The 23,898-nt window shown below is 40.1% G+C and overlaps 1 protein-coding gene across 2 annotated transcripts in view; it reads left to right on the plus strand.

Annotated features, from left to right (window-relative positions):
- Positions 1-23,898, plus strand: part of GRM7 (glutamate metabotropic receptor 7) — a gene marked incomplete at both ends in the record, with an annotated part of 312,840 nt that overhangs the window by 181,916 nt on the left and 107,026 nt on the right. For both annotated transcript variants that reach the window (XM_082321677.1, XM_082321678.1), the window contains 2 exons: positions 10,458-10,598; positions 22,429-22,629. In XM_082321677.1, the coding sequence (XP_082177803.1) occupies positions 10,458-10,598; positions 22,429-22,629 (342 nt within the window). The remainder of the gene's footprint in view (positions 1-10,457; positions 10,599-22,428; positions 22,630-23,898) is intronic.

Here is a 23,898-nt window from a genome sequence, read left to right on the forward strand (position 1 = left end):
CAGGAAAGGGGCATCATGTTAAATAGCATTTTGAAATTGGGTTGTTACTTTCATCTAGCCAGTGTTACCATGTCAACAGTAAAAAAATGTGGCAACTCTCGATGTCTGGTTTGGGGGGGCTGTGTGTGCGTAAGTACGGGTCTGTGAGCATGCATATAAATTTTAGGATACACAAATATATTTACACATGCTGTAATTATTCCTGTTGACATGGTAACACTTCAGTGAGGCACATGCAAATATATACAGAGAAAGAAAGAAAATTAACTCTGCATATTGAAGGAATTGAATGCAGCATAAGGAAATAATATTTGAAACCCGGTGAATTCTGCAGCCTGGGGCTCGGGCTGCGGCTGCCCCTGTGCATGGTGGGGGAAGGAGCAGCCCCTTGCGCTCCCTTCCCACACGGCAGAAGCCAGGTACGTCTCAGCCTCCGTCGGTACGTGTCTCGCCTTATTCTCCCACTCCCACCGCAGGCAGGAGGAGGACGGGCTTTGATTTCCTTTCATGTTTTGTTTGCTGGGAATGTATAACAATGCGACCGAGCATTGATTTGGTTTTTGCAAGTTGATTTTAAGTACGTGTGCCAGAACAGCACAGCCGGGGAGTGTTCATTGACCACCGCCAGGGTTATTTATGACTTTATGGCTCAGAATCTAGGTCGTGTATCATAGGATGATGGAAAATTACCTTTTATGTAGCATCACTGTCAGTCCTGTTCTGGGCTCGTCTGCTGAATTAGAGCATGTGTACAGCGGTGGTGTGGGGTGCGATCATCTGAGCAGCCCAGGTGCTCTGGGGAGGCCAGGGTGCTTAACCTTAGCCGTCCTCTGCAGCAGTGCTGGGTAGTGGCTGCAGCCTTTCGTCCATGGACAGCTCTGACCTTCTGTTTTGTTTATTTTGGCATGTTCATTATGTGTGCTGATTGATTTCTATTTTTTGTTATTGTTAATTATAACCTGTTGAACATATTGAGGGGTTACTCCGGTTGCTGCATTACAATGTACAGGGATTTCTTTACTTTTATCCTCATTTTAAATTATGCAAGCAGTTGACTTGAGTTTAAATGCTTTTAAGGATACGCAATGTGCATTTTGTCTGCTGCTGCTATCAAAGGGAAGGAAACCGCTCTCATGTTCTGCATTTAGACCTTCTGTATCTCTCTGATTTTACTGCTCTGCATTATTAAAATGAAACAGGCCATCTGTGGAGCAGCTTCTCCCATTTAGTCAAAAAGGGTGGGAAGGAAGAACTCAGAAAACCAGTGGGAAGAAGGCATCAATGCATACAAAGGGATTTAGTTAAATAGTTAATTGCAAATGAAAAACTGAAATAACAGCTCAGAATTTGAGAGTAAGTATTATTAATGGGAAAGAGTGATCTGCATCCTGACCCATGGGCCTGACTTGCCACTGCTTTGCTCTATGTCCCTGGGTGACACTGTTTAACTCCACTTGAGTTTTACTGCTGCCAGGTGAGATTAATGCAGAAGCTGATCTATTTTTCAGTAAAGCAGAAAGCAACAGATAATTTCAGGAAGACTGGGTATACAAGTGAGAGGGAAAGCAAGCTATTAACTAAGTTGCCTTGTGATATGTATTTAAAAAAAAAAAAAAGCTTTTTGCTCATCTTTGGGTATGAGGGAAAAAAAAAAAAAAAGAATACTTCATGGGTAAGGTCCTGGCAAGACAAATGGCCCATTTCCAATAACTGGGCAGCAGGAAAAGATGAATTACTGGGAGAGACATTCTGCTTCTGGATGTATTTTTAATTCTGTTCTGTTTGGCCTGATTCGGGTGATAATCTTCACAGCAGATACAGATCCTCACTTGCAAGAGTAGGCTTATGTGAGCAGCGTTTCTCCCTTGGCTGGGACTCTGCATATTGCAATTCATAAAAAATTATTCATTCCAGCAGCAGGAGTCATTTGAATAAGAAGTGGAGTATTCAGCTGAAAGGAGAGCACCATATGCATTAAGCAACCCAGGTGACTTAGACGCGTGGCAACCTAGAAGGTCCCTCTGTGGCTGAAAATGTAAAAATCCTATGCATTATGAAGTCTGCAGTTGTTCGGGGGAAGAGGAGCGCAAGCCTTCATCTTCTGCCCTGTAACAATCCTCTCGATGCTCTGAGGCGTGGATTTGGTCTTTTTGTTGTTCATAAAGAAAACGGTGGGTCCCTCTGGGTTAGAACATCAGCCTCCTACTTAGGCAAGAGGATGATCCCAATGCCATCCAGAAAACCATGGCAGCAAGAGAAACCGGGGATGTGAAGGAACTCCTTGTTGTGCGTGTCCAGTGCCTGCTGTAACAGGAAAATCTCATTCTTAGCTGAGGCCTCTAGCTGGTATAGCAATCAAAAGAACAAATAGGAGAAATAAATTTAGGATTTTCTACAGTTTATATTGATATAAATGGGAGCTCTGTGAAAGTAAGAAGTGCCTGAGGGCAATAAAATGTAGAATAATGAATAATAATATACTTCTATATTAACCTTTCTATTACAGCACTGGCTAGACACCACCTAGGTCATGATCTCATTGCCATGGCAGCTGTGTAATTTTATAAAAGTGATAACGATGATACTTAGCCAATATATATCTATTTCCATAATAGAAGCTTTATAGCTTAAAATCCCAGATTTGCCCTAAGTATGGCAAGCTGAATTTCCTTTGTACATGCTTTATGTCATATATATGTATAAGAAGTGAAATGTGACATCAACTAAAATACCCTTTCTCACTGTTATAATTGGCAACTATTAAAAAAGAAAACAACTGCAAAGCATTTTTATGGCATGAAGGAAGTTAATAAAATCACTTAATATTATGGCCCTTTTATTGAGTAAAAAGGTCAAGAAAATATCTGTAGACTATCTTAATGGCTCCATAATACTATGTAGTGTGTGGCTTGGGCAACCTAATAAAATCTGAAAAAAGACTAGCTGTCTTAAAATTGATCTTATCATTCCACACCTAATGTTTTTCTCCCAGATTTAATGTCAGTAAATTAAACTATTTTGGCTTGAATGCTAGGAAAATCAGAAAATTATTTGAGTAGCTGCTTTCAAGGCACTCAGCATCAGTAACCATACTAAGTGATGGTTTACTAGCTGCGTAAATAAAACTTGTATAACTAGCGATCATTAGTGTGGACATACTTTGGACAAAATAGAGAAGAATAAAAACATCATAAACTGATAAAATCATTACTCATATGAAATTGGGTCAATATGTTGTATTTGCTCACAAGCCACATGGGCTGAGAATGAAAACACTTTAGGCACATGAGAAATGCAGTAGGTCAACAACTTTGTGTTTTAATTAGGCTTAATTATTTTCCTTATTAAATAACCTCAGAGCCCTTGAAGTCACTGCTGACACATGCAATAGATGCTTCACAGCATGTGCTAGTGATTTGGTAAACAAGAAGTGACAGAAGTCTCTCTTAAAAAATACCTGGGTCGTTCATGCCAACAGCACGTTATTATCATGGATCTTCACGAACCACCCACTTGCAGTTCACCTCCTGAGATACTGGGAACTTCACTTGGCTGCTGATGGTTTCACTGGTGCCAGTTCAGCATTGGATCCCCTATTTTAATCTCTTTCTTTTCCTAGGGGATTGCTCTTTTTTGGGTACCTCTCTGCCCTCCTGCGCAGCCGTCTTTCTTGTCTGCAGCCCGTCCTTTCCCTGTCGATGTATGCCTGATGCCTTCCCCATGATAAATGCCTCCCTTGCAAACCTGCCTTTTTTTCCCCTCCATAATGCAGCTGACCATGGCAAACTGCATCGTTAAGTCTTGGAGCCTGGTTTATCCTCCAAAGCACGTATAATTCCTGCGGCCATCTCTGCCAGGGAAGCTGAGTGTTATGCTTTCAGGCAGAAAATGGGCAACATGTAACATCAAATGGAAGGAGAGATGCAAGATTAATGTTAGAAATAAATCATTGTGGGTTTTTTTTTTTTAGTGTAAAAAGCAACTACAAGTCAGCGAGCCTCATTTTTTTATTGAAAATCGAGCCACTTTTCTAAGCATTCCTGGCTCCGTGGCGCTGTGGTATCCTTCTTCCTTAGTGATGCCCTTGTCCAGGGGGACCCAAGAGGGGTTTCTGAGAGTGGAGCGGGAGGCTGGAAGGTTGTGAGTGTTTCCTGGGGCAGGGCTCAATGCTGTCCTGGCCCTCTCCATCCAGATGACTGACATAAAAATAAATGAATAAAATGCCTGATAAAATTTGACATGCAGAGCCTGACTCCAGCCAGCTGCGGATGAGACACTCCCATCTTCTCCCAGTAATGTCTAATTTCAATCACTTAAGCACTGCTGATAACTCCTATCCTGATCAGAGGGGTGCTTAGCTTGGCACCATGAGTATCCCACTGAGCGAAGCAGGGAAAAAACAAAAGTGCTTGGGTTTTAGTGGCATCACAGCCAAGTGACACTCATCCCTCCCCTTGCCTGGACTTCACCAGCCCTCTGTAGTGCTTGGGATCAGGTCCCTTTCCCCTACCCCCCTCCTTTTTTTTTTTTTTTTTTTTTTAAAGTCTGTTTCATTGCTATGTAGTTAAATTATATATTAATCCTGGGGTGGAAAATAAATGAAGCCATTAGGTAGTATCATCTCTCTATGTGTAAGAATAATGATTTAATCGAATCACAGTGATTTAAAGTAATAAGAGATTTATTTTAATTTGTAAAATCTCATAAAATAACTATCTATGTCTCTTAGAAGTATTTGCTGAAAAAAGTAATTTTCTTAAGTATGATATATGGGAAACACTGGGAAATCACTAAATCTTGTCACACAAGTGTAGTACTTGGCCATGTACAAGGGTAAGAAGTGATTATTCCTACTTTCACATTTAAACATCCAGCTTTTTTGGTTGGGTCATCTAATTCCCTGAGCCCCTGAACCCCAAACTCTTATGTTTAGCACTATGCATGTAAGCTGTCTTAATGTCTTCAGTTCAAAAAGATTAAGCTTAAGCACAGGCTTAAGTCTGTCATTATTATAGAGAACATGTTTGCCTGTATTTCAACTTTAATGTTTTTGAATCATATTAATTCAAAAAAAGTATCTAAAATTAGATATGCAGTTTAGATGTCCAACTCTATGCTTTCTAGCGTTTCATACCACCGTGCTCCTAAGCAGGTGCTTGTGCTTGTCTCTGCTGTGCTTGTGCCTTGGGAGAAATGAAGAACTGCTATAGTCATGGCTATTAATAAACTCATGTGACATAAATCCTTACACATTATCTCTCAACATTTGCATGGCACTAATCTTTGCATAGATCCATCATAGCCTCATGATTAGTGTTCAAAATACAATAATATTGAAGATAAGTAACTACTTTGCTGTACAAACTGTTCTTTAGTAGGAATTTAAATCATGAAATTCATCGTGGGATTTCCTAAAGTTTGCTGGCAAAGTTGGTTGCATGGCAGCAGTATTGCCACACTAGCAAATGACAAGCTTTTTCTGAGAACTGAATATTTGGGTTTTGCTTTACTTACTAGCCATGCATCTAATGTGAAGTTTAAAAATAGTAAGATCTTTAAATTGATTGTATTTTCTCTTAATTGAAAAATACATTTTTCCTCTAGGTTTCTTTTTTGTAAAGTTGCTTTAAAGTACATCTAGCACAATTACCCTTCTGAAAATAATGGTGGGAAAAAAAATGAAATGGTAGTGATTTGTTGACTCAAATCACAGAGTAACAAGTGTGGTATGTATTCAGTTCAGCCAGTGTGTTTCAGACAATCGTAATAACTTCTCTGACAGTGTTCTTGGGAATGATATAGGGGAAAAAACAGGAAAACCCTTATTCAAGGAGCAGTGAGATTCCGCTGAGTGTTCTTTACTAATCTTTAAATTGGATGAAAATCTCACCTACTGCAAACTGGCACAGTTCCATTAGTTCAGTGGAGGTGCACAGGTTTACACCAGACGATACGAAACACCCTAGGTTTTCTCCTCTGGTGTATCGTACCCCAGCTGTGCACATGTGCCAGAGCTTTGTATAAAGGTTGTAAATATTGATCAAATAAAAAATGGTGCCTGTGAGCACGCTCCTGGCCTTGCTCCTATGGAGCAATGTAGGGCTCTTTCCACTTACTTGGTCCTGGCTATGGGGGACTTTTCTTGGTCCTAAGTATGTAGGGAAGGAGGGTAATTTACAAAGGTGATGCCTTCTGGAGGTCTTCTCCAGGACTTTGGCTATGTGGGAGCAGTAGTGCTGTGATCTGCAATGCGGCCAGAAACAGCCAGTGGGTGCACAGTACTTCTACCCAGTAAGGAATTAACAGAAATTTGGCCAGCTACTTAACTCCATCCCTCTGTCAGTCAGTCACTTGCCTGCTTGTCTTGATCAATAGAAAATAATAATAAAAAATGTACACTCTTTAATAGGGATCTATATTCCTTCTTGAGAATGCAGAGGGATCATTGAAAAAGTCAATGAGAATGTTATTATTTGTTATTAAATCTGTAAAGGTTTAGAGTAGTTCTTATGGAATTCTATTACAGTTTTATCAAGACTTATTGATTTTATCTTATTAAGTTATAGAGCACTTTTCCCAGAGGTCAGTTAGTTTGGCACATTGGTAAGGTATACTGTTTCTCTTTCTGAGCCATATGTATATTGCAGATCTTATGACTGAATATCCTCTTTGAAATGCTTGTTTAATTATGAGTAAAATTAATACACATGGGTTTACAGGAAAACAGGTTTAGCTTGTATGTACCTAAAAATCTAAGAGTATTTTCTAAATTTTCTTCTGACTCATCCACATGAATATTTTCCTTAGGAAATTTCAGCTCAGAAGTTCAGAAACTGTGCTGTCCTTTTCTAGAGACTGTGCACAGAAACATTCATAAGTCACTAATTTGTCGTTAATTAAGCAGAACAACTGTGGCAGGAGGGTTTTACTAAATGATTTCCCTAAAACATGGGAAACCCAGGTTAGGTCCCTGCCTTAGCATAAATACAACAAGTGGGGACTGGGCATCTCTTCCATCACAGGTCAGCTCTTCTCCTGAAATTTTGTGCAGTTTTATTCTGGAAAGTTTTCGTTTCAAACTGCAAAAACCATGTTAAAGCATGGACAAGCCATACTGAGTATATGGAGTTGATTCAAATATTCAGTAGAACTTAAATACACCACTGAGGTTTTCTCCTATCCCATCTTGGTGGTTTGCTTGCAGGTTTCCATGACTTGATTACAGTCCTTAAGGTGCTGGCTTCCAACTAGACAGTGTAGCATTAAGTTGTTATGGCTTCTTGCTTAGGGTTTGTCATCATTCCGAAGCATCCTGATGTATTCGTTGCAGGAGAGACCCTCATATATTTTCTAGTGAGATTGCAGGTAAAATTTTAATTTGCTTTCAGGCTGTTTCTGGAAGACCCCAATACTGATTTTTCTAGTTTGATTTTTGGAGAAGATGTACATTGTGTCTTACGAGCAGTGGGCTTTGGATGCGAGTCATGAACAGTAGACTCAGAATTAGGAAAATACATATTATAGTTGGGTTAATAGTACACAAAGCTAATACAAGGAGACAGATTGACCCTACTCCTAATCTTCTTTCTTATTTGAAAACATCTGTTTACATGCTGTCTATTTTTATCCTGTAGTGGATGGATTGCCATGCTAATTTAACAATGCCATATGTTTTTCCTGTAACTCAATTTCATTGTGTGGAGTGCCAGATTGAGTCAATTTACCCACCTATTTCAGTGAAAGAAATTGTTGTCTATGGTGCGAGGAACTTTTTTTCTCTCTTGCAATGGAATATGTATTTACTGTCATTTCTAACTGCAAAATCAAAAGTAACCATGTGATCATGCAATATAGAGAGATGGTTTAGTATCTATAAGAGCTTGCTGCTTCTGTGCTTCCACCCTCTTCTGCAATGCTAGTATGAGCTGTAAAGCCAAGTAAAGGGACAAAATAGATATTCTGAGATTTGCATCTTCAATAGTTTTTTACTTTTCAGATGCCAGATAATTTACTTCTGAGCCTCTTGGAACACAACCAGCATTTTTAAAGTCCTCTTTACAATTGATCCACTTTATCCAGTTTTCAGATTTGCATAGTTTGAATGCCTCAACAACCTTCTTAGTAAAAGGAAAAACTATTTTATAACCTGAACTTGAACTGGGATTGCAGTTCTGAAAGGTTACATGAAAAATACTGGATCTAGACTGTCTTTGTAAGCAAAATCTCTGATGTTGCTCATTACAGGCTAAAGACAGATAACTAGAAAGACTTAGGATAACTACTTGGTACTAGTAACGGTGGTGAACATCCTGCTATTCAAATATGCTTGTTATAAGACTGATATAACTCTCTGAAGAGAGTGGGCACAGCCCCCATACTTCACAGGAACTGTCAGATTTGGGAAAGTCTGTAAAGCTAAGCAGGGATTTCAGGTGCCAGGAGTCTGTAAGCTGGCTAAAAGGGTGGAACAATGATTGCCTGGTTTTCTGGCACCTCTGGTGCAGAGGTGATAAACCTTTTCCATGTTCTATGCCAAGACTACTTGGCTGTGTCACTCCCATGTACTCTTCCTTCTGAACAGATGAGAAAATACAGCTTCTGTCGGCTACAAAAAGAAAAAAAGACAAGAAAAAAAGACAAAAGACTTCATGTATGAGCACATAGACGTGCGCTAATATATTTGTCCTCATGCAAATCTTTTGTTTGCCAAGGAAAACCAAAAGTATACTGGGATAGTAATAAAATAAAAATGCTGTTCTGGGAGGGTGGTGATCTCTGCTCGTCCCTGCTCTCGTGTTCCTGAGGACCCACCGGTGTCTGTCAGGAGCGGCTTTACCCCAGCTGGGATGGGTGCTGACTCGAGTCTGTTGCCACACCGTGCTCTCATGGGAGCTTTCGTCATTGCAGTGACAAAGGTCAGATTCCTGACATTGCACTAGTACTTAGGATATCTGTCTATTGGTTTGCAATTATTTGTATGCACAAAGGTTTCCTTAGGCTTTAAGGAGTTACATCAACTTTGAAAGAGAATAATGGAGAGAAGAGTGCTTAAATACAGCAAAGTGAAGCAGTAGTGCGCAGGGCAGTTAGTAATGTGATGTTCCTTTTGGTCTAAAGTTACCATTGCTTATTGGAAAGTAAGTATTTGTTTCAGAGTTATGTATTGTATTGTGAGAAAAATCCATTAAAATGAGCATGATCTTTGAAGGAATATTGTCTGAGCTCTTAAAGGATATTTGGCTCGGTTTTAAACTACAGAATTTGAAAACTTGATAGAGAAAATCCCTACACTGTGGCAGGTCTAACTTGTTATCAGAATTTAATAAACTGTATAATTTTGTAGTACAGTTTTAATTCTTTTTATTTACCCTCCTGGTTTGTAAGCCTTTAGGTATACCTTTTCCTTAATGGCTATATGTACCAACATATATATGTATATAAACACACACACATATATACATACATATATATAGTGGTATACATTTCTGAAAAAAAATAAAGAAAGCCAAAGCAAGATATGTTTCTTTTCTGGCAAGTTGGTGAGGTGCTACAGAGATATAATACAGTTAAGAGCCATGTGAAAATTATGAACTAGTCACTGCTACACAACTGTTCCCTGGTTGTTACGTGGTTTCTTTCGGTGAATACAGAGGACTGTGTTTTGAAAAAAAGAAGACTCAGGGGCTTTGTAGATCTTTACTGAACCTCAACTCAGCTGTTAAAAAATTATCTTTTTTTTTTCCCCCATTATTTTAATACTGGAGTTGTATGTCGTTTTTACCTTTGCAGCGCTGCAAGCTGTTTGTGGCTACATGGCTTCAGTAACAAACTGCGTCTCACAGGTCTAAGGAAGGAAACCTCACACCTCCCCCCGCCCCCCACTGCAGGATGTCTAATCCCAGCGTCTGGTAAATCACAGTGACTTGCAGTTACCTCTTAGAAGTTTTGCTCTCTGAGTTTATCTGTGGCTTTGTGAAAGGAAATTAAGGGAAAAATATATACTACAAAAACAATAAGGTGCACTGATAATGGCCAGTTTAGTCAGATGAAACTGCCTTCTCTGGAGGTCTGGAGAGGTTAATTACAAAATTAGTTGTATTAAGCTCAGCCTAATATCAGCTGCACCATATCATTTGTTTTCATTCCTTATCAGTATATATCTAATCCATGCTTTTTGCTTATAACTCTTTTTTATATTAATCTCTCTTTTACATAGATCTTACCTAGCTTTATACCTTGCAGTTAGTAGCAGAGTAATTTACTTGCAAGATGCAGCTGATTAGATAAAACATGCCATGGACTTCCTTTCTTTCCACGGTCACCTCGTGCGGATAGAGATGTGAACGTGTGCTGGATATTGAAGAAGATTGTATAAACAGAGTATTTGTTATTCAGGCTGCAGTACTTCCCGTGCAGTATGAGCTAGACTTCACCTTTCTACCTGTCTCCTTTTCCAGGGTTTGATGCCTATTTTACCTCCCGCACCCTAGAGAACAACAGAAGGAACGTGTGGTTTGCAGAGTACTGGGAGGAGAACTTCAACTGCAAGTTAACCATCAGTGGGTCAAAGAAGGAAGACACAGACCGTAAATGCACAGGTAGCTTCATTCACTTCACCCTCCTTGTGCTGCTGGATGTGGGCTGCAGTGGAATGACTGCACAGCTGATGTAAGGAAGCTTGGCTGGAGACAGATTGAAAAAATAAATTGAATTTTTGTAGGTTGTAGAGAAAATGGAACAGCAGCATCAGCCTTGCAGGACAAGAGAAGTAGATGGAATGAGTCAAAAAATACATTCTTCTATTTCTTCCTTTTTCTGGCTGTCCATCCAGCAGGAAAATCAATATTTTCCATGGGACCCAGAAGTACTTTTACTTGAGTGCAGGGTGGCTTGGGGGTCTTTTGTTAGTTTGTTCTAATATTTCCACAACTTATGCCTCATCACCCATCCGCAAATCACAAACTGGCCACCTACTATGTCAAAGCACAGTCTGCCCACAGCCATATACTAACTGTGTGCGTTTGAATTTAACTTTTGAGGGAAATGCACCTGTGGGAAAGTATTAGCACAGAGTGAAATGTTTTCATTTCAGGTAGCACAAAATTGTTGATCAGATTTTTGTTCTCACTAATGTCATTTAAGAAATTGGGGTTAAATAAATTTTTGCAGCCTCAATTCAGTAACATAGAAAACCCACTGTCTGCATTTGTGACTGGGGTTCCTGACCTTTAGTAGCATCTTGTTTGACCTCTGCTATTTTCTGGTGGCTGACAGATTGACTCCTCTTTTCCTTTTATGAGGTACTTCCCACCATTTGAAATATCATATTTTCCAGGAATTCCCATTTCTGATCACATGGAGATTCAAGGAATTATTTTTAGTTACAGAGATGCCCAGGTAATGGTGGGGTGATTTTGTTTTTAACTGAGTTATGCACTTCTCGGCACAGCCACCGTCATGATGCAGGGTGATACAGTTCATTAAACTTGAAAAGTTTATTTTGAAAGGAAATGATGGGCAAGACACATGTTCTTGGAGTCATTCAGATGTGGGCCTGACCAAGTGCTACCAGATGGTCCATAGGGACAGCAGCAGCATTGCCAGTTTAATGATCTTCTGCTGAATTAAGGTATTAGATTGAGGGCACCTGTCTAGAAAAAAATATTTCTAAAACTCAAAAATGTAGGGAGTCTGCCCTCAAACTGCCGGGTCCCCAGTGAGCCTGTGTTTGTGGCGTGAACGTCTGTAGTGTGGGGTTGGGGCATTTGCTCAGGACTTAAAACGCTGTGGATAAGCTTCAGCCAGAACGTATCTCCTGTGACAGAGATGGTAAAGCCAACAATGCTGTCTGACATCTGCCTTGCCCTTGCTTCCCTTTGCCTTTCCTTCTCGCCTTTTAATTTTTCACAGCAGCAGTTTAAATGCGTTATGTTGAATAATTGCCTTGAATTTTGATCAAAGGAGATTAGTTCATAGGAGGATATGTTTTACTTTGATTGAAAATTGATGAAAACTTTCCATATTTTGTATCGTCTGCTTTTGGTTTCAATTCATGGATGGGAGTAGGAGTACTGTGCATAGAAACAGTGCAATTGCCACTGGGAATACACTGCTGTTAAATTTGGCATTTGGAGTCTCCCCGAAAGGCTGGAATTTGACTAAAAATTGCTAAAAGATCTTTAGGATAATTTCTAAAAGTGTCTTATCACCCTTATTGTTTATGACAGTATTTTATTACAATTGCTCACAGCCTGTGCTTTCTGATGTGAACGTAAAAATGGTGTTCTGCCTTCCCTCGGCATAGATTCAGCAGAAACATTTATTTTCAATGGCTAACTTACCCTATCGAACTGAAATACCACATTATAGCTTGATATTGTACCAAATGACGTGCCCTGACATCTTCCTTCCCTCTTCTACAAACTGAAGTAAATTGTGCATCAGAAAAAGCATTAGCTTTGAATTATATTGCTGGTATGAGAGTCTTAATGTCCCACTGATGTAATAATATTATGAATGATCATCATCATTATTTTAAAATTTGATTGGTAATTTGTAATGCAGTGAGGTACTAGGCTACAGGCCATCGGTTTCTGAGCGCAATAGTGCTCCTGAGCACCGGCATCAGGTGTGGGAGGCTCATGCTCCAAATTGAGATGCTTGCACGTAGCAGGGAGCAGCTCGGTGCTTCTGGCCACAGACTGTGATCAAGAAGAAAAGCTTCTTCAAGAAGGCACCCTGTGGGCAACTTACCTTTTCATATCACAACTTTCTGAAATATTTCTATATGCAGAACTTCTACATTAATGTCATTTATATTTATTTAAGCATGAAAAATTTTCCCTGATTGGGATGGATGAGATGTAGAATGAGAAAATGAAAATACATTTAGCCCACCCCAGCTTATTTCTAGATAAGATTACTGTTCACATTACTGTAATTAATAATGCTGTTTCTAGCAATTGACTTATTTTGGCATGGTTCAAGGCATGATCCAGTGCTGCCAAGGACACCTGTATTGCTGTGCAGATAATTTCTGCTGGGATGCAGGCCATTTCAGAGCGGTACGTACGCATACGGCAGAAACAGCTGAGTCCCTTGCTTTTCCCCAGAGAAGAGAGGGATTGGTTCCTTATGCAAAAGTGGCGTAACTTCATTCAGGTGCTGCCTTCTGTGCTTGCCCAGGCCCTGGAGTTGCTGCCTCTATCCTTGAGCGATGCTGTGGTTTGCTTTTGAGGACACTTCATCAAACTACATGGGGAATCTAATGTAAACACTGAAACAGTATGATAGTAACAAGCATTGGTTTTAGGCAGTTCATTGTTTTACTTATTGATGCTTACATTTGTTAGAGATATTCACTTCAGTCATAACAGGCCACGTCAGGTTAATGGAGGAATATTTTGGAAAAAAGTAGTTTGCAGTACCATGCATTATGGTAAAAATGTGCTTTTATCAAAAGGATTAACAGAAGAAAACAACTGTCTTTGCAGAAGAGAATAGTACTGTAGTTCATAGCTGTGATTCTGCAAAGGGGAGCCATGCCGAATGTTCTGCCCGCATCACATTACATGCAGAGATGGGGTCTGCGCTTTGGTTGTGAGCTCAGCTGAAGATATTCTCCTGTACAAAACCACATTGTACTAATATTGCCAGTGCCATGAGATTTAGGGAGTTAGAATTAACAGATGATAAAACAATTTTTTTGTGTATGTATTGTCATGAACCAGGTTGTTCATAAGTTTCAAAGTGTATAGTATTGCACTGTACCACCTTCGTGCAGACAGCTGCAGTGTGCCTGCAAGTTGCTCTGCTAACAGCAACCATCAGTATTGTCACCCTGTGGGTGCTCCCAGTTCCAACAGTAACATCTCCACCTGTGGGTATGGAATATTTCCTGCTCCAGCAGAAGCACCTACACTCACCTGTGACAGAAAGAGGTGTATGCCAAAGAGAAATACAAGTGCTTTGAATACACAGAGGCATCCGCTATACCTGAAAAGGAAATTGCAACACTTGACTGTTTTCACTTATTAAACATAGCTTTTAATTCAGATAGCCTTACATTCAAGGAGACTTAATGAAGTGATATAAGGGTGATGTCACCTTGGATGCCATTTATCAGAATGTAGATTACTCAGAGAGCTTTTCTAATTATCTACAAGTGTAATCAGTCTGAAGGTACAGCCCAGATGATGGCTCAGACAATGACTTGCTCAAAGAAAATGCTGGGAGAAAGCTCCCTGCAAGGTGAAATGACAGAAATTCAGCAAAAGGATTTGTAAAAGAGGGACAGTTGTGTTTAGAATTTAAATTGGAACAAGAGGAAAATGCCTCAAAAGGACCCAGATTCACCTTCCTGGGCAGTGTGTAGGCTGGATCAGGCAGGAGCAGTCTCAGGACTCTGAATCATCTCAGTGCATAGTGCACTGAGGATCATCTCATGCAGCCTTGTGAGCAAATTTACGTGCTGTGCTATGCAGGGAGTGAACTCCTAAACCCACCTGTCCTGGGGCATCTCTGAGCCCTGGCCTTTGTCTGGTCCCTGTGAAGGCTGGAGGGGCCATGGTGGAGGGATGATGCTGTGATGGGGCTTGCCCCATCAGCAGGATTTTACTGGGCAAAGATTTGGTGGCTCAGAGAGGCCAAATCCCTTTTAAAATGTAAGGAGCATCATTAGGAAAGGCTATTCTGAGGACTGAGTTTATCTCATCTGAAAATGTTACAAGGTAGGATTAAAAGTCAGCAAACGATAGAGGTGTCTTGGGTAAAAATAATAAAAATGAAAAAGGCAGTAGTTTGAGTGTGTGTGTATATACTTGCTGCTAAAGCTGGGGAGAGAATACCTCATGCTCTGATGTGTATCAGAGACTTGATACAAGATCAGCAAATGTCCTGCCTTGCATCTCAACCTACTTTGGATACAACTGTTGTTTAGGGAGAGAAGAAAAGGTCAGATTTCCATTTAGTAAAGGAAAAGGTTAAAGTAGCAAAGGAATAGTTATCCTATATGTTTATACTTTACAATGAAGTTCTGACATCTGTCAGAATTTCCTGTAACTGCTTTCTGTATGAGGGGATTTACCCTTTGAAGGGGAAGAAGCAACACATAGTGCTGAGAGCTACACTTGGTCTGGGTTTCTCAAAACAAATGGTGTCTGAGAAACATATCCAAAATGCTGGAAGCCCAAGTCTGGATACCCAGGATTTGGCATGTCACCCCAAATGCACTACTGTACTGTTTCATGACCATGGAAAAGGAGGGGTGGGGGAAGACAGCCCAGATAATTTTGGCTTACCACTTAATTATCTGTAGTTTGGTTTGAAATTATACCAATAGCTGGGATTTTTTTTTTTTTTCTTTTTTAGGATAAGGAAACTTATAGCAATATCCTGTCTTTTTTTTTCACCAGCAGTCAAGATGGCTTGTACTATGAAACCATATGTTAGGGAAAGAAAAATAATGAGAAACAAAAGATGTAGCAAACAGCAGAGCCTGAGGGTATCAGAATATTAGTTATAATTTGACTACAAATAGTGATCTAGTGCATCAATAGATTAGCAAAGCGCAATTTAGTATGGCAAGAAAAATAATTTTCAAAATACTATCAAAATTCCTCATCTCAGGAAAAAATAAATTGTCTGAGATGTTTCAAGCAACCTAATGGCAGATGGCCAATATCTAAAGCATTTTTTTTAAACAAATGCCAGGAGCCATGGTGTGCGTGATTCACTTTTTATGAGAACAGCTTTATGGTATTCATTAGTATGAATATCTATTGGACTTGAGGGTGTCAGAAGACCTTAACTGTTCACAGTGCCATATAAATCATGTCAGGAAGAGGGGCTAAATTTAGACTGATTCCCCCTGACAGTGTTGAGGGCTGTGAGTGCAGAAGGTGCTCCATCTCCAGTGCTGCTCAAGGTTTGGGATGGCGGGTTTATACAAACAATGCAAGGGTGAAACCAGAGCTCCATCAGAAAGCTGCCCGGCGTTCGCAGGCAGCAGCGCAGGGCTGCACCGCTGGCTGCTCCCAGCTCTTCTCAGCACCCTCTTCCTATTCGTGGTAAGGCTTGTGGGTATCTCTGCATCTGGTTCCTACAGCAAATATGAAGAATTCTTCAGGAAGAAGCAGGTTTAGGAGGGTCCAAACCATCCACAATACATTTTTCTTTGTCCAAGAATCTGCAGCTTGAAAAACCTCTTTTATTGCAGGTGTGCTCAGCATGAGCATACCTTGAAATGCCTTTCTAAAGCTACACAGGGGCTGAGTGGTGCAGTCAGTTATAAGTCAATTTTCTGTGCATCAAGATGAATTTTTTTCTGCAGCTGTACTTCGTGGAGGTGGGGGAACCTTATTATCTCTGTGCATAACACAAAGACAAGTTGACTGACTTCTAGGCTCTGTGGTTGAGCAGCTGAGACTGTGGAGGTCCAGGCTTTGTTGCTATCCCTCTTACTATTTTTTTTTTTTTTTACAGAACAAATTTAAAAAAAATATTGCAGATGTCTGACTGTGGGTCAAGTGTATACCAACTTAAGAAAAAAAGCATTTCTAGTTAAAAAAGGCTTCCGTGCTTGTTATTGGCATAGAACAATTGGTCTGATTTTCAAATTTGTTATGCAATATGAAGTTATCTCTCTTCATCAGAGTTGCAGGAAGCTGTAGAGCTATGCTAACACTGAAGGCTGCAGAGAAGATTAGGGGGAGAGGTTTCTTTAGCTATTAGAAATAAGGCAGAAATGGCATGCATCAACATTAGGGAGGTGGGTGCTCTGCCCTTCCTGGGTTGTGCTGCTGCCCTGACTCTGCCAGCTCGCCTTAGCCTGAAGGAGATGATGTTTAGGCTGAAATTTTATCCTGGCATAGAAGGATGTTCTTATGTGGTTAGCAGTAGAAACTTGAAAGTTCATCTGCTTTCCCCAAGAAAATGCATGGGGATTGGATTGATGGTCTTGAGATAAAGGCTTTTGTCTATAATGAGATCTTCTGAATTAGGATGGGCTGGATAGATGACTGTAACTACATAGCTGTATTATTGGATCTTTTATTTCTTTGTAAAATGACAATACATGGATTATATTGCAAAGAGGCCTGATTGTCATACTATGCTTGTTTTAATTACAATATTTACTCTAGCACATTGTTAGTTTTTCTCAAGCTCTAGTACTCAGCTACTTTCAAATAAAGAGCTTATTTGGAGAAGCCTTCAGACTTTACGCCTCCTGTGTGTGCAGTAGTATCTATACCATGAGTGAATATCCGAGGAGTAATAGCTCTAATCTTATTTTGGAGAGCCCTGGACGTATGTACTTGTCTATTAAAGATGGAGCCATTTGTTTGTGCTATTGTGCATGTTTCTGGAGTGCCATGAGTACACCCGTTGCAGCTGCACAAGCTGAGCTCTCTGCACTGCGTGTAGCTAGAGGAAGCTTCAGTGTCGTTATGAAATAGCATATATGGGCACTTACACAGTTATAGACTAGTAATTGTAGCTGTTGCATCATGGATGTCTCTTTGCTCACAGGCGTCAGGTTTCTAATGATGCTAAATATGCTGGAGACGGATGAAGAGTATATATTTTTCTGTCAGCACTTAACCAGCTGCTGAATTCTATCTTGTACAAATAATAGCTGCTTGTTTGATACTGTGAGCATTCTGCAATCTTTAAATTAAATCTCTTGTTAATGATGACTATCACCGGGTTCTCAGCAGTCCTATTATGTAAGTTCCTTTGAAAATGTGTTTAATCCTTCAGAAACTGAACCAATGTCTGAATTCATCTAATGTAAGCACCGATGAAGTGGGATTTTGATGTCTGTCTGTCTGAATTATATTCCATAAAAATTGTCCTTGCAACACTATTTGTACATCATAACATATCCCCTGCGTTATGTGATGATCAATGATGAGTCCAGAAAAATCAACTGAGGGAGAGAAGTTGAGAAAATGTAATGTGAAAAACGATGTTGTCAGCTCCTTTTCTATACAAGGAGGTGTTAAGCATCGCCTTTATGGAGATGCAAAAAGTGTGACCAGGAGTTCTTAAACTTGCATTTAATTTCTATGTCGTCTGAAGGAGATTGTACAAGAGGACTTCTTTCTCTCTGTATTCTCACTACTCTGGGTTTGGGGCTTTTTTCCCTCTCTTTGTTGCAGTATTTTTCTCTTGTGGAGATTGCCTGAAGCAAGAGACCTAGCTGCTCAGTCTCTTAGGAATCACGATGATGAGCACTTGAGACTCTAGTAGGAAGTGAGGTTAAATTATTTGTCATCACCTTCAAATAGATCTTTTGGAAGCAAAAAATGTTCATGTCAATAAATTGCTTTTGTGTTTCATCCTTCTCCTGACATCCCAAGGTACTCCATTTCAAATCCATGGAACAAAAGTGCATTCTCTTGAAATCACTTTGTGTGCATGTGTCTCGGGTGTCAGCTACTTCATTGCTAAGGAAAATAATATTATTGCGTGGCTCCTGAAGATCAGAGAGTTGGGTGTTTTTTTTTTTTTTTTGTTTAAAAAAAAGCAACCTTTAAAGAACAGGGGCATGTGAGAAGAACAGAAGATTCGCACATCACAGTGCAAATGGGATTTATGTTTACCTTTTGTGCTTTTTGGTGTCTTCTGACAGCACGGAGTGTTGCATGGTTTCTTGGTGCACCCAACACCTGAGTTCACCTGTTGGTTCTTTCTCTTGCACCAAGCTTCACTCCCCTGAGACCCCCACGATGTCCTAACATGGCTGGGCTGGGGGTTCAAGACTGCCCCTTTGCCAGGAGGTGCACACAGCACTGGTATTGCTGCTTTTATCTGTAAAAAGCTAATGACTTCCATGGATTTCCTTCTCTTCCAGGAATAATTAATAATTGAATTTGTAGACGCCCGTATATACAGGAGCTATTCCTGAAGCACGTGGTAAAACTTTCTGCTTGGCTTCTTCAGCTAAACCTAAGAGGGCAAAATATTTGCCACACTAATGTTGGAGTTGGAATTAAAATTGTGCCCATCACTTAGGTTTACCCCTGTCTGAAAATGGACTTTGGGCCTGATTTGCTGCTCACTGGGTTACTACGATGGTAGTTTGATGTAAACTAGAGGGAACACTGTTTAGTCAGGCCCAGGAATTTGGATATTTTTTGTTTTATTTTTAGTGTCTGAAGACTATTTGATATATGTAAAATATGGCAATTGCTTTACAGGTTCTTTACTACTTCAAATTTGGGCTAAACTTCTAATTGCAATAGTCTCTTTAAAAGGTAACTCAAGCTTTGTTTATATGAAGGATAGCACACTCTTGTTCTAATTGTATAAATTCATACATGTTTTATGGGTAGGTAGTTACATTTGACTCCATACCTGGACTTTACTCTATACAAATTCTCGATGTTTAATACTCAATTAAATGGCTGTTTTCAGTAGAGGAAAGCATTCTTGTCACTGGAAATTCTGTTAAGTTTTTCAAATCTTTTTTGGACGCTCTTAACATTGCTCTTGGTTTTTTAAGTGGATTTTTCTCAGGTTCCTTTCACAGATATCTTCACTGCTAAAGGTTTTCTTTCTGTTGTGCTTTTGGCCAACGATGCTTCTGGAACTTAATATGCTTAATCAGTATTGTTTGTGTGCAGCATTTCAATCCCAGATTCACTTCCCTTGGCATGCATTTCTGTTGCATTGCTAATTTGGTTATGTAGCTGAGCTGAAACCACTTAAAAGCATTTTCCTTGTCAGGGCCTGGAAATGTAATAAGGTCTGTAATCAATGAGAGGGGAGTGAAATAATGAAAAGGACAGTATGTGGATATTCACAGTCTGGAAGCTCTCTTACCCTGCTGAATTATTTGCAGAATTTCAATGTTTCCAGTGTAGCTGAGATTTAAAATTGAGGCGCTTTCTTAGAGGGTAACTCAAACATAATCCATAGGTTGAGTGGATCAGATGTCAGTGGTGCAGTTTGTTAATTAGAGAGAGAAACAAAACAGGGGGAAAAGTGTAGATAATTAAATATGCTCATATAGGAGGATTATATCTTTGCTTATCTTCAAGCAAATCCCTTGTGGACATATTTAGACATTCTTTGTGCTTGTAGAATTTCTCTAAGAAGGTGGTGATCTCTCTGTGCTTATTTGTAATTCTGGTCCAACACCTCTCCACTCAAAGAAGAAAATGTACACAAAAGTGTGTATATATTTTAGATATATAAATAAATCCTGTATTTATATAACTCTATATTCAATAGTTATACTTCAAATATACATTTAATATTTAAATATTTGTATGTAATAGATACATTTATTGAGCGAGAGAGCAGGATGTATATGTATTTATAGAAAGAGCTGCCAGCACCAACCAGAACTGTGTAAACTTTCTAGATGAAGCCACCTTGAGGGTGGGAGAAGGGGTTAGACGTATGAGCAGAATTTATTGCAAACTGCCTGGATCTCTTTGCTGAGTGTGACTTGCGGGAGGGGACTGCAGATCTGCTGTGCCTTTCTTTTATGAGCTGAAAAAAAACTTGAAAAACTTTGCTCATAGGCTGGCTAGAAAATGATTCAGCCTGATAGACAGTGCCCCAAGGGAGGTCAGGTTGGAGAAGACCTGGGCTGCTCCCTGATGACGGCTTTCTGCAAGCCCAGTGCTGCTGTGGAGGGAGGAGGCTTGGGCTGGCTCTGGACAACAGTGTCTGGTGCCAGTAGAGCTGCTGTTCATCAGCACAGGAGGGAGAGATATAAACATGTTACCTGAGCAGTAACAGGAAAATGGGCTTCTTGCCTCTGTTAAAAATCATTAGTTCTCACAGTCATTAACAACTCGATTTCCTTTCCTTATTGGTATCAACCAGCTAATTTAAATTCACTCATCCCTATTTCTAATTAAAAATGTTAACAAAGGAATTTTCCCCACTTGTATCCTCCAACTGAGCATTTACTTTGATTGAAGGTCTCTAAAATATTTGCAAGAGATGACTCTGAGGGCTGGTTTCTTGGAGCTCCCGGCAGTACCCAGACCTGCAGATACTGCAGGAAGGTGATCAAGACCGATGTGAGGTTAGAAAGAAGTGTGATGCTGCAGGTGGAACAAGTGGGATGTGGTGTTGCCACCCTTGGAAAATAATTGCACTTCTGCTGCTTCCATCAATGCGGCTCAGAACACTTCACAAGCAGTAATTATGTTTCATGAAACCCTGGTGAGGTAGGTAGGTATAATCACACGTTTTGCAGCTGGACAGATTGAATCATGCAGGTGTTACCTGGCCAAAGTAAAACAAGAAGTTAGTGGACAATTTCAGGAAAAAAAAAAAAAAAAAAAAAGATGCTTGATTCTTACCCTGTTGTGCCTTGCTTTAAGCTCTGAAAATACTGTTTGGTTTGCTGCTTAATTGCAGAGGCACCCAGTTATCATTTCATGCAACCATAAAAGCAAGAAGGCCACCTTATTGTCTGGTTTTTACTGTCATGTTACCAGGTTACATATTCATCTCAAGTCTGAGAGGGAGAGAATGGTTAAGGCACGAGCCTACCACGTAAAATACCTAGATTCGGCTTCTTTGTCAGTGCTGTTGAGTTCTTTTGGCTCTTTGTGGTTTAATTTCTGTGTTCCAATTTCCCATCTGTGAAGTGCCTCCCTTCTCTCAGACTTTTTATGCCTTGGCCTGTCAGATGAGAGGATCTCTGAGGCAGAGGGTTTGTAGTTTCTAACACGCTGGGTGCTGCGGCGATCAAGGAATGACTGTCAAAGCACTGCTTTCACCCATTGCAGTTGGGATGACATTAAGCGTTTGGATTCCTTAAGTTCTCGTCTGCTAAAATATTTTAAAGGCAATCAGTGGATTCTGAAGGACATTTCAGTCTCTGCAGGTTGGGGACAAGGGGAGTGCATAGTTAATGCAAACACAGAGCTTCCCGAGGTGGCGTTAATAGCAGGCACGTTCGCTCAATTCTCTGGAGCACCCCTTCAGTTGCATCTGAAGTGATTCTTTCTTCCCTCAGCCTGTCTCTGTCTTTCTAATTAGAGACTGGGATTTGCAACAGAACAAAACATCAGACTTTAAAATACCAGCTGTGCTTTATTTTAAATGCTTCCTTCTTTCAAAGACATAGTTTGGGAGCATACGGAGTCTGGTGTTTTCTCTAAGATGGTCCCTGTAGGTTAGAGTTTGTGATTATGATAGTGTTTGTTTCTCCAGATTATGGTAGAGTAACTTGCAAGCAGAAGTGTTGATGATTCTACTAACAAGAAAGAAGGTTTGGTTTTGGTTTAATTAGTAAAACCATAACTCAGAATGTTTTATTGTATTGACTAAAACATGCAGTTCTTTAAATGTGCTCTGAGAGGATTCATTTGTATTTGATATGAGGAAAATGCTGTTCCTTACTGTCCTTCTGTGTGTGTGTGTGTGTATGTGTGTGTGTTTGTTTTTGATGTGCAGGACAGGAGAGAATTGGCAAAGACTCCCACTATGAGCAGGAGGGGAAGGTCCAGTTCGTGATTGATGCTGTGTACGCCATGGCGCACGCGCTCCACCACATGAACAAGGACCTCTGTGCCGACTACCCAGGGGTCTGCCCCGAGATGGAGCACGCAGGAGGCAAAAAGCTGCTCAAGTACATACGCAGCGTTAACTTCAACGGTGAGCTGAGACTGCTTCTTCAGTAGCATAATTTCACTTTATATATTTTTTTCATTCATTGCAGATCAAGACTTTTTTTATCGTTTCACTGGAGTTTGTGGCAGAAGGCCCTGTTTATTTAGTATCTATTTGAAAACATTGTGCTTTAGCCAAGGCAAATAGGCTACTCCTGTCCAAAGACGGAAATCGCTGCTGCTATTTTACGATACCTTCCAGAAGACTGATTTCCTATGGGAGAAATAGCTGGGTAAAAGCCTGAGCTTGTCTCTGACTAAATATGCCTGTTGAAACCCCACAAGTTTGTTGGTATAACACGTCATGTTTCCTCTTTATTTATATTGTTTCCTGTACTTGGCAAAAGCTAACTGGATGAAATTCTGGTACCCTGAACCCAGCTTAGCTGCATGCTCAAGAGAAGGGAGAGGACAGCTAATGGGGCCAGGTCCACAAGCAGAACTAGAACTAAGTGGTTTAGACAGAGTAGTTACTCCAACCTCCATTCCTCTAGTGAGACTTCAGAGGAGACAGAACATCCTGAGAATGTGGATGGGAGAATTTTCGCTCTTTGCTTATCATTTATCCACCTCTGCCTCCCAAGTGTGGCAGTGATGGTTGTAATTCCAGCCCTTTGTTTCATACAGTACAACGGGCTTTCATGTATTTTTCTCTTCATTGCAGTGTATGAATATCAGCAAAATTTCCTTGCCTCTATATGTTTTACTCTAATTTTATTAGTTTCATTAACAAACATTCACCTGCAACCAGCCCAGAGGCAACAGAGCCGATCGCTTACAGCAGGTAATATTACAACAACCTAATGTTATTTCCCCTTCATAAACCTTGCTAATGTACTTAGCAGGAGGTCTTACTGCTCTTGGCCTAGCTGAGTACAAGATAGAGATCTGAGATTTAACCAGGAGCCAAAAGTTAGACCTCCAAATCCACATTTAGAACAGATTTAGGGAAGTACTGAAAAAATATCCTTTTGAAATGTGCGAGGCAGCCAGGGCTGTCACTGCCTGGGAAGAGGGGTTTGCATAAGCTTCATGTTCTCATTGGGCAGCCCAGGGAGGCATTCCCTGCTGCGATCTACTAATCAACATTTTTATTAATAAACTTAACAAAACCCACACATAGCCAATAGGACCTGAGAGATTTAAAGGTAGGAACACAGATGGTATTTCATGGTCAAGCTTGGTCATTTGTGCCAAGGATATTTTTCTTTCCTGTATAAATCATCTTATAAACAGCAAGGTGAATATGAGATTT

The sequence above is a fragment of the Platalea leucorodia genome (assembly GCF_965183815.1).
Source record: "Platalea leucorodia genome assembly, chromosome: 9".
In the NCBI taxonomy this organism is placed as follows: domain Eukaryota; kingdom Metazoa; phylum Chordata; class Aves; order Pelecaniformes; family Threskiornithidae; genus Platalea; species Platalea leucorodia.